General features: G+C 44.0%; 1 protein-coding gene across 3 annotated transcripts in view; it reads left to right on the plus strand.

Annotated features, from left to right (window-relative positions):
• NCOA7 (nuclear receptor coactivator 7) overlaps nt 1-11730 on the plus strand; it is a 38149-nt gene that overhangs the window by 23936 nt on the left and 2483 nt on the right. For 2 of the 3 annotated variants that reach the window (XM_010140918.1, XM_010140916.1), the window contains exons 10-12: nt 6617-6764; nt 10779-10904; nt 11384-11536. In XM_010140918.1, the coding sequence (XP_010139220.1) occupies nt 6617-6764; nt 10779-10904; nt 11384-11536 (427 nt within the window). Of the gene's footprint in view, nt 1-6616; nt 6765-8155; nt 8234-10778; nt 10905-11383; nt 11537-11730 lie in introns of those variants that run through there. The other variant, XM_010140917.1, reaches the window with a different exon arrangement.

Here is an 11730-nt window from a genome sequence, read left to right on the forward strand (position 1 = left end):
TCCTTGGCTCCTCAGGGATTTCAGAAGGGTGGATTCAGTAAATTCTGGGTTGGTGTATGCGTAAACATTTCAAAGAGTTGGAGTGATGCTGTAATATAACCAAAGGTCAGTTACTGTTTTGGGGATAGCATGTCTAATGTAGAATAAAACTGCTGGACTGAACTGAGCTTGTTTCTGATTCTTGCTCTGTGCAACAAGTGAATTCAGCTTCTTACTACAATCTTGGAAAACAGCTTCTCAACCTGTCATTTTCTGGATAGTGCGGTGACCTAACCCTTATATAAACTGCAGTGTTGATCATGGCTGTATACCTCAGTTTTTAGAATGAGGAAAAAGTAATTTCTGCAGTGAGCTGTTGCAGCAGCCCTTGGCTGTGCTGGCTGACAGGTCAGACCTTAGCTGTCAGGGCTGCTGTTCGGATCTTCATCAAAATCAGCGTGGAACATGGTGTGAGATCAGGTCATTTTGGTGTTACTCATGCAGGGCTGTTTTAACACTGTGTAAAAGGTTGTGTAGAGCTTGGTGCAAAAATTAAGTGCAAGACCCGTTCCTTCCTGTTAATGCAAGACTTGTGTTTGCCTAGCAAGTTTTTTCAGACTCCTGGATGCCTTTCCCAAGCAAAGTGCATCACTTGGTACCCTCTGGTGATGTTCTTGCACCAGTATATTGCACAGTATATAATTACTGGCGTTGCACCTTCCCAGTGCTGTGGGCACTAAGGCACAGTAAGTTGGGGATAACTTTGCAATGTATTTTTGATAAAATGTGTGAAAATAATTTAGAGTTCAAAAACACAAATGCAATTTATGTATGAAAATATCGAGAAGACCACTCTCATCTCGTTGGCCTTAAAGCAGCATAAATGAAACACTTTCTGTCCCTTGTAGTCACGGCAGCTTGTGCAACATCTTTCCATAGTAATAGCAGTTTCATAGTAATTAAAAACAACCCAACAACAAACCAAATAAGGCTGTCAATAAATCTTAATTCTCATTTGCCTTTTGTGCCTCTGGTAGGTTTTCTGTCCTCCTACGTGGTGTGCTGGGTGCCAAGGACGTCTGAGCACGTGTCGTCCCGTGACGTGTGTTGTGCAGCCCAGTTAATCAATGACTGCAGGGCTGCTCTGTGCTGCCAGTTGATCGCAGCAGCGCTTGCCTTAGCACGTAATGGCAGAGGTGGGCATCCTGAGTTGCCTTATGCACAGATTGCTCAGTCTAGGGCAGCTTCTGGTCAGGTTCAGCTGAGCTTCTGGACACTAACAGAGGTCACTTCTTTTGCTGAGAAGTCTTGCAATGGGTGCAGCTTACAGTATTAGAGGGTAAGTCTCTGTGTGCTCTTACTGATATGGATTTATGTTTAAATGGCATATAGATTTTCCACCCTAGTGGATTTGAGTAGCAGTGGGTTGGTAATTATGTCACAGATTTCCTGAAGGTATTGCAGAGGAAAATGCCTTGTACTGGGGCAGATACAGAACTGATTTATCTATAAACGTGTGTCCTAAAAAATCATTCACTCATTGTAAATTCAGTAGTTTCAGTCAAGAAGTGAATCTCATGGACTGTAATGCAAATTTGGCAGACAGGTTTGGTTTGTGAATGTACGGTTTCCGCTGTTGTAAAAACAGTGATGTTTGCGTTGATGTAAATGACTGCACTGAAATTCTGCTGCTGAGAGGGCATCTGCTTTTTTTGAAGTTTCTTTTTTGAGAGCAGGCAGCTTTTCAAGGAGGAAAAGTAGCAGGGGTTGAGCTTTGCTTCTCTTTTTCAGTCTTAGCTTCCTGCCTCATTGATGGTTTTGGTTTGGTGTGGAGAGTTGGGCAAGCTTTGGTTTGTTTTTTGTGGGGTTTCTTTTCGTAGAGCATGATGTTGCTTGGTTGTAACTCCTGTTAGTATCTAGTGTGTAACACCCTATAGTTAATACAGTTGAGGCTGACATCTGGAATAACTTGCAGCACAACTAGCTGGAGCCATACCTGCACGTGTCCTTACATGGGGCTTTGCATAAAGGGATGGTGATTAAGACAGTCCTCTATCTAGGGTAAGTTGTTACAGCTCCTGTGAACTAAATAACTCTTCTTGCCCCTTGCTGTAGAGCACTTGATTTTGCATCTCTAAGCTGAAGCACTTGAGTATGACTTGGAAACGGTGCTCCAGAGATGGCAGAGTATTCCAGCAGTGGTCACTGAAGTGTTGAACGCCAAACCAAACACGATCTTATTCATTCTGCTGACTGTGACTTTCCTGATGTATTCAAAGATTGCACAAGTATTGTCATCAGTGTGCTCCAGAATTCAGACCTGTTATCCTAGGTCTTCAGGGTCCTTCTGCTGAGACTGAAGTGCTGCTGTGCAAGCCTGGACTCTGCTGGCTTCTCCAGGGGCTGCTCCTCTGTTCAGGTGTTCGGCCCACGCCTCATTGTGCCCACTTGGTGAAGCAGCGCAGTGGCATAATGCTTCTTGAAGCTTTTGTCTTTTATTACTGTTTTTATCACTTTGCTGTCAGGATCCGTACTCTGCAAAATTAGTTTTCTACTTAATTTATATCCTTCACTATAAATTTTTCTTTTTCCATTTGTTTTGTGTCCTCTGTGTTGCTGTGAAGATATTTGTAAGCGTATTCACTTTCCTTTTAATCTGGCTGTGGCCAGAGGCAGTTCCCTCTTTAATCAGTGTTCTGTCTTGCAGTTTTGATTTGTGTCTTCTAGATTAGGCGTTTTGTGGTGGGTTTTGTTTTGGTTTTTTTGTTTGTTTGTTTTTAAAGTTTCATGTTTCTTTCATTTTTCTTCTGAATAATTTCTTTCTGGAGTAATGAACTTAAGGTTTCTGAAATTGTTTCTTTCCAAGTACCTTATGTTTTATTGATGTTTCTCTTATTAGTGCATGACACCCCTCATAAGCATGTGATGCCAAAACAGCTGTTGACCTCTCGGATAAATTTCCTTGCAGCTGTCAAGTGGCTATAAGGGAGTTCCTCAAGCTGTGGTTTTTCAATTTAAAAATTGTCTCCAATTTTTTTTCGGTTTGGTAGCTTTAAAATACCACCATAACATAATGTTATAATTTCATTAACAGAGAAAGGATGCTCTGCATCCCCTTTCAGAGTGACCTCACTCCAGCAGTTATGTATTGCTCATTTTCCACTGCTGCTTCTTAAATCTGAAGTGTCAGGATTTATTTAGCATCTGTCCATTCCAGAGGAAAACTTACTTATGGACTGCTTAAATAAACCGAGCATTTACAGGTCTATGGGCCTTGACAGGAAATACTCTTGAGGGTGCCAAGGAAGTGGGTTGATGTTACTGCAAGGCTGCTTTCTGTCATCCTGTGAAAGGTGATGATCACTCGGGGAGAGGTCCTTAATGGTTGGAAAGACAAACGCTGCCACCATCTGCAGAAAAATTGAGGAAGATCTGTGGGAGCACAGGGCAGCACCTTCACCTCAGTCCCTGGCAAGAGTGTGAACATCCTTACGGTTGCTATTTCGAAGCACATGAAGCGCAAGAAGTGATCCAGAACAGCTACTGTAGGTTTACTATGGGCACATTGTTTTTCTGCTAGCCAGATCATTTTCCTGTTGGAGATGGCTAGCTCTGTGAACAAGGAGAGAGCAAGGGATTGGTTTTTTTTACCATGACCTTAGTAAGGCTTTCCACACTATCTATCTGCCATAGTATCCTTAGAGCCAGCTTGGAGAAATGTGGCCTGGACAAGCATTCTCCAGGTGGGTGAAAAACTGACTGGACCATTGGGCTCAAAGGGTTCACAGCTCACCTGAGTGGCAGCCAAGTGTCAGTGGTGTTCCTTGGGGATCGATACTGTTGAATGCCTTCATCAGCAACATGGACATTGTGACAGAATACTCCCATGTAATTTTTGGGGGGATGACACCAAATCTGGGGAGTGTTCATACACCAGAGAGCAGGGCTGTTGTTCAGGGGGACCTCAGTATGGAGGAAGGGGCAGACAGAAGCATCAGGGAGTTCAGAAGAGACAAGTGCAAAGCCACGCACCTGGGGTGGGCCAGTCCCTGCAGTAGTACAGTCTGGGGAGGGGTGGCCTGAGGAGTAGCTGTGTGGGGGAGTGGAGAGCAAACTCAGCAGAGGTCCGCAGTGTGTCTTTGCACTTTGTAATGAAGTCTTCACTTGCTGGTCTGTGTCAGGAGAGCATAACCAACAGCTCGAGTGGTGCTTATTCCCTTCCTCCTTTTGGTTAGAAAAGGGGAGGAGGGAGGGAAAAAACTAAAGCAGGGTGGTGCCAGACCCTTCTCGCATCACATGCTGCATGCATTGGAGGAAATTGTGATTAGGTGGAAGAGGAAAAAAAAACCATAAGACTGGTTATGCAAGGAACAGGTTGTGTGAAGAGATTATAGAATCTCTGTTGGGGATTTTCACAACTGCAAATGGACAAGACTGTGCAACCTCCTCTAACTTGGAAGTTAGTTCTGCTGTAAACAGATGTTGGCATAGGTAATCTCCAGAGGTGTCTTACAACCTAAATATGTTTTGCGAGTCTGATAGTATGCTGCTTTCCTCCACCTGCATGAACATGCTTTTAAGCTGACCTTAGCCAGACAGCAGCAACCACTAGATTTATTGTTCTTTCACAGGGATTTGCAGGAATTCAGCGGTTAAGTAAGTTCCAGACTGGGAATACCGAACACAGAATACACAGTGCTTAAGTTAAATGTCTCTTTCAGTTAAAACTCCCACTAGTTATCAAAGAGATGATCTTGCTTCTCTCTCTGAAGCCCCTGTAAGCAAGCGAAGAGAGGCAGGACACCTATAGATGTGGGAAAACCTCTGCAGTTAGAAGAAAAGGTCTTCTAACCTTTTCTTAGATGAAACAGCTTTAGAAGTCCCTTCCATAGTTCACTGTTTCTAGATCTATGTGAACTTGTAAGTGATCATGTGGCTTCTCACAAAGAAGAGGGGAACCCTGAGCACTGGGAGTGTGACCCTCTTCCAGCCTTTTCCAGGCAGTTATTGGTGAGAACTATCCCAAAGACTGATTGTCTGCACAGTACTACCTTGGTCCCTTTCGCGTGTGTGTTGCTGCAGAGGCACGAGCAGCACCTACGTTTTTCCTTAGCACCCAGCTGAGTTACCTTACTTGTTCTCGATGAAGGGAGTCTGCTGATGCCTCAGGAACAAGTGCTGGGCGTTCACAAATTTCGAACATTTGTACTAAAGCCATATTTGATTGTACATATTAAAAAAATTTCACTGTTACAGCTCTTACTTGATAACAAAAATTTAATCTCTGCTAGAGCTTCTGTTAACCGTGCACCACAGAAGTGTTTGTGAGTGTGCACAGGAGTACAGAAAAAACGGAGGGTGATGCTGATCTGTTCCGTTTTCATGACTTGGAGGACATTTCCATGATAAAGCAAAGTCATTCTTTTATTCTTTCTGAGGATAGTGGAAACTGGATCCAAATTTCTTGAGGTCAGAGTGAGTCAAGCCACTCCAAATATCTCAGTTTGACTGAGAATTGGTGTAACTGCTGTGAGCAGGCAGCAATTTCGGGGCTGTCAGATTCTGCGGTTAGACTTGACATCAGACTCCAGTCCTTGTTGGTAGGAGTGTAGAAACAAAAAATGTAGATTCTATGGGAAAGACCTCTGGAATTATGCTAGTGGCTCAGAACAAAATCCAGCAGAGCCAAAATGGTGATTTACGGTTATTTGTGTATATACATAAATCTAAGTAGCTTGAAATACAGGTAAATGTCTAAATATCTCTGAGATTTTTCTTGTTTTGTATTGATCAAGGAATTGCAGGACATGACTTTCTGGTGAATAAGTGGAGAAAGATCCAGTGTCATAAGTACTTACTATCTTTCTATCTGCCCGCTTGAATTAGAGTTTAATTTTTTTTTTTTTCCTGGCAGTTCAACTTGTACACACGCACTATTATATTCCTGTTGGAAATGGCATGTGTTTATTTAATTTTAATATGCTACGTAAGTTCCTTATTCAGAAATTGTTTCAGTGATTGGTGTGGATGGTGTCGAAGAACATCTCTTCAGAGGTTGTGCTTGAGAGCTGCCTGCCTGTGGGGAAGGACGTTTGCTGCTGGTACTGACCATCAGCAAAGCTATCAGTAAATGCTGCTTTGCATTGTGCTGACAGAGTGAAGAGCTGTGGTGTGGCTCGTCTCTGTAACTTTTAGAGGGCAGCTAGAACTGTAGTGTAGACTTTACTGGTGAGCTCTTACCATGTGTTTAATGCAGGAGGTCAAATTAAATAAGAAAGTGGTTTCTTTATGGACTTAACTTTTGTGAGTATGACCTAATACCAATCAGTTTGACTTCTGAATGTGACTTGTTGGAGGCCGGACAAGCCACTTAGCCAAAGCATCATGGTAAAACTATGTGTAGAGCAACAGGAGGAGAAAAATACATTGTGGGGAGTGAAAACAGAGAAACCTTGAAGTGCTTCAGGCTGCCAGGTGGAAGGAGCTGTTGCCTTGTGTGGTATGTGAGGGTGGAGATAACAGTGTATCCTGTTTGTATGGTTGTCCTTTCTTTGTCACTGGGCAAAACTTCTGCACTACATGACAGTGCTGTGCTCATGGACCGCTGAACAACAGCTGTCTCCTCTTCTGTCTACAGGGTGGATCACCTGTACACGTTTTTTGTTCAGTGGTCACCAGAAATATATGGGAAAGATGCCAAAGAGCAAGGTTTTATCGTGGTAGAGAAGGAGGAGCTAGACATGATAGACAACTTCTTCAGTGAGCCCACTACGAAAAGCTGGGAGGTGAGTGCTTCCTGCCTTGACACGAAGCATCCGCGTGTCAAGTGTGCGTCCTCTGTTATGAATCTCAGCAATTGCTCTTCTGATGATTTTTATGGTGTTTCTTCGTAACATTTGGTGCTTCATTCAGCAGTCTCCTCAAGACTTGTACCTGTCTCACAAATGTACTCATACCGCTTCAGTCTTCCTTTCTTCTCTCCCCAGAAAGCGTGGGAAAACAACTGGGAGCCCTCTGGTGGGCAACCAGCAGACATTGCCTAAATATTTTGGTTATGTGATGTTAGCTCTTTGCAAAACTAAACAGATGTTTGTTGTCAGCATTGCTACATTCTTAATGTATTTATGAAACAAAAAGAAAAGAAAATAACAATCTCCAAAACATACACTTAGACGTGGTAGATTCCTGTGTGCTGGTTGGAATGGATTGGTATGTGGTGTTGGGCCAGACCCTTGCTTCTCAGGTGCACGCAGCAGTAGTCTTTGAGGATTAGTTGTAAGGTGGGTAAGTTTTATCTTTGGACTTTGGCTTTTTCATGTGCGGGCTTTTGCAATCTGTTTTAACTGCTTGGCATGCCCGTGTGTGTTATCTGTCTGTCTCTTGAGCATACAAAGCCTCATTTCTAAGGGAAATAAGCTCGCACACATTTTTTTTTTTTTAGTACTAAGGATGTGAGATAAATAAAAAACCATGTAAATCTCTCAATCAGAAGTACCTTGATGGTAATTTAAGAAGTGATCTGATTACCTTAAATTTTAAAATTCTACTGCATTCTTTTTTTTTAAGCACTTCTGTCTTCACAATATGTTATCTTGTTCAAAAGTGGAGCTCAGGAGTGGGGGTTGTCAGCGAAATGTAGCAACATCACCTCTAATCCCAAATAGCTGCTATCTTTAGTTTTGGTGATTTGTGAACTGCAAGGTGAAAAGAAGTCTTCCTTCCCTGTTCTGCTCAGAGCTGAGTGCAGTCAGTCATATCTTGCACTGGGTTTCAGGATTCAGTTATTTGATGCCAATTTTAGAAAACCAAAATGAAGGAGGAGGGCCAGTGACCTGAAGAAGAGAAATGGGAGAGATTTGGCCACACTGGGAGCTTGTGTCTCATTGTTTTATTTAAGTATGTGTTGGGAGAAGAATTAGCTGGAAACTGCTTCTAAGGGTGTGTCTTTTAGTTGTGTTATATTTCAGGCTTTACCAACTGGAAGTGGGTCTTCCAGGAAGTCTTTACTGGAAGTCCAAATTTGGTCATGCTTGATGTGAAAGTTTCACTCTTGCTTGTGGGGAAACCGAAAGTGTGATTGTAGAGAGGCATATAAGCAATTTTAGCACAGCGTGCCCCAGGCAGCAGCCACCTGTCAGGGAAGTATAATGGATACTGCAAAATAAACTGGTGGATAATGAAGGGAAAACAAATGCCGTTGAATCTCCAAGTTCTTTACTGTGCCAGATCTGACCAGGGAGAACCTTTTGTGGAGGTATGTTGAACTGTGTCCCTGTTTGAACAGCATGGGTCTGATATGGCAACATCATCTTAGTCAAAAAAGGGCTCTGCACTCAGATGGATGTTAAGAGGGTGTTTCCACCCCAGGTAGCTTGTTTTCTCAGTCCGGTAAAATCATTCAAAGATTTTGTAGATCTTGTTTCTGTAGAGGTTGATTCTTTTTATATGTTTCTGGATTTGCCTGGTCTGTAAATACCTGATCTTCCCTCTGATGTGCGTTTCAGCTGCAGAGTGGATATTGATGCGATAAAGAGGGGGTTTGGCTGGCTTTGGAGTCAATTCACATGTGTTCATACATTTTCTACAGGTCCCTCTGTGAGTTGGGTTGCATTTTGCTACAGATACCTGTTCCTGGTTGATTTAATATGATGCTTTTTCCTCCACCTTGTGGGGAGACTATTCCTCGAAAACAGTCTTTGAAAGAGCAGCTGAGTACTTCTGATTTAAGATGAAAAAGGTGTTCATTAAGAAAAAAAAAGTTTAAACAATGGCCTGGGAGATAAGGAAGAAAGGAAAGCCATTCAGGAGGTGGAAAAAGAGCAAAACAGCAGAAAGACCATTTTCCTTTAACAATTTGTTGGGTTTTTTTAAAATTGATCATAATTTTGCAGGGCAAACTTTCCCTGAAATTTGCCATATGAAAAATTTTCCTACACAGGATTCTCTGCATTCTTACAAGACCCAGGACTAGATCCCACTGAGCCTGGACTGGAGGGGCAGGCTGCAGCTCTACAGCTCTCCCAGTATCACCGCAGGAATACAGAACATAACAACCTCAGTCCCACAGGCTGGATTTGGGTTTCGTGGCCCTGCCCTCTTTGCTTTTCCTCACCCTGCTCTGCACGATGGAGCACCAGTGCCTGGGTGCCCTGCTTGAGGCAGCTGCCCTGGGCTTGGCTTTGGGTGTCTGAGGTGAAGGCAGGCTGGAGCATTGCTTGCGTGCCACTGGAGATGCTCAGTGTGACTGATGGCGTTAGGGCTTTGTCTGACCGCAGTGAGCTCCTCAGCAGTCCTGGTCTGCATGAAAAGTTGCTCCTGTGCTTTCTGGCATGGTGAAATTGGCACCCGGAGCCAGTCCAGGGCATTTGCTCTCTTGCCAGTGGGGCAGACGTGTGTAGGACTTCCAGGCACTTCTTGGTAGTTGTCTCAACTGTTGACAGCTTCTGCAAGTTCAAGCAGTGATCATGAAGGCGTGGAGGGGTTATGCAAAGCTTTATCCACGTGTAACATGGAAGTCATTTGGAAACCTCGTTTGCAGGGAGGTGTGTGGCAGCAGCTTGGGCAGCCTCATCTGCAGTTTCTGCTCCAAGAGAAGAGCTCTGTGGTGATCTGCTCATGGAAGGAAGGAGGTTGAAGGTTTCCCATTGGATTTATAGTTAGGTTTTTTGGCTTCCCCTTTCCTTTCTCATCAGCCCCACCTCTTAGCTCTTGCTGTTGCTTCCTGTTTGCCACGATGGCACTGAGCCCCAGCTAAAGCCCTGCTGCCAGGCACAGTGTGCCTCACCTCGCCCTCCCACTGCTGTGCCGAGCTGATGCTTCTGCTGCTCACTGAGCATCCTGAGCTGCATTGAGAGGTTAGCAGCTTTCTTGCTGTGCCAGAGGATTCACTCTGCCAGCTGGGAGGCCAGGCACTCCAGCAGCAGTTTGTCGGGAGCTGGGACACCTGGACCACTGCCACTGAACGGCAAGACTGTGTCCTCCACTCTGCGGTGAGCTCTGGGCTGCTTGGGTACTGCCATCCTGGGAACTTCAACCCTGCACCACGTTGGGGCTCCTGTTTGCTGCCTGTGCCACGTGAAGTTCAGAGTTTGTCCCCTGTCTCTCTCAGGACCTTGTAGGCTTCTGAGTTCTTCTCTAGACAAGCATTAAGTGTGTGGACTTGCATTCTCGTTTGGTTTCGAGCTTTGTGAGAAGTAGTGTGACTTACCTGCAGTTGCCAGAGAGAAGTCTGTGATTTGTTTTATAAGTAAGTGTTGAAATTCAAATCTGATGTTAGAAATATTTATGTGGTCTCACCTTTTTAAAATATTACAGTGTGCTGTCTTTATAAAGTCTTAAGCAAAGAAATAAATAGAAGTTTACAAAGAATTGTTTGATCGTTTTCAACTAAGAATGTATTTCATAGTGGTTTTGACTCTCAGAATTTCTTAATATTTCCAAGAACTTATGTAAGCCACATGCTTAAAATCTTCCTTAGTACATTTCCTGCAAGACAGAATTTAAAAATACCAGTTCAAGTTGATTTACATTTTTACTTCTTTGCTATATTTGTTCTGTTCCAGTTTGAACACACAAAACCAGGTCCAAGTCAGGAAAGATAACCAGGAAAACGCTGCTGGTTTAATAAAGGGGCAGTGAAATTTTAAACTTTTTCATGTTCTTATGCATTAACATCTGAGAAAATAATGAATGCACCCAGATGGCTGCAGGAGTGTGTTGATTTACACCATTTTGCTTCAACAGAGCGTTGACAGCGTAAGAGCTGTGCTTTAGTTTGGACACTTGTTCTCTTGCCTCAGATCATTACTGTAGAAGAAGCAAAACGACGAAAGAGCGTTTGCAGTTACTACGAAGAGGAAGATGATGATACTTTGCCGGTCTTAAAGCATCACAGTGCTCTCCTGGAGAACATGCATATAGAGCAGGTATGGCTAGAAAAACCTCGAGGTTCCTTGTCAGCCGTGGTGCTGTCTCTGCCAAGGGTGGAACACTGCCTTCTGGAGGCAGCACCAATGCTGTAAAGGAGTTTGGAAAGGACTTGGTATCTTGGGGTGTCCTTGTGCCAGGTCCTCTTTGGAGCAGTACTGTTGCACCTGGAAAGTTTGTTTTTTATGTTTGGCAGCTCTGGAGTTTGAGCTGTGATATTGAGGGCTGGCAGCTCCCTCACTGCTCGGAGAGGAGATGCCAGTCATGAAATCTCTTTCATGGGTGATGTGACTGCAGGCAGTTCAGCTCATAGTACAAGGCCACGTACATGTGGTGGAGGCTTTAAGCTGCTGGCATCAGCTGCTCCATTCTCAGCCATTTTTAGGCTCAGAAGCCCCTGCAGAAAGGGAATAGTCTGGGGTCTCACCAGTGACCCAGCCTGTTGGGTATGTAACCTTTTGCCCTGTTCATTGCCCAGCTTGCCCAGTGCTTGCCTGCGCGAGTGCAGGGGTATCCGTGGCGGCTTGCATATAGTACACTGGAGCACGGAACTAGCCTGAAGACACTGTACCGAAAATCGGCGTCTCTCGACAGTCCAGTTCTCCTTGTCATCAAGGACATGGACAACCAGGTAAGGAGCACTTGTTCTGTGGGGGTTGGACCAGAAAGGTAGCATTATAAAAAGCAATCATCATGAAGTGCTAGTCACACCGTGAAGTGACTTCTTAACTAAAGTCTGCTGCCTGAACTAAAATTACAGGCAGGAAAGTGCATCAGCCCTAATAGAAATACCCGCAGTACTGCTGTAGCTCCCAGAATTGGCAT

Source organism: Buceros rhinoceros, unplaced genomic scaffold, assembly GCF_000710305.1.
Source record: "Buceros rhinoceros silvestris isolate BGI_N320 unplaced genomic scaffold, ASM71030v1 scaffold738, whole genome shotgun sequence".
Lineage (NCBI taxonomy): Eukaryota > Metazoa > Chordata > Aves > Bucerotiformes > Bucerotidae > Buceros > Buceros rhinoceros.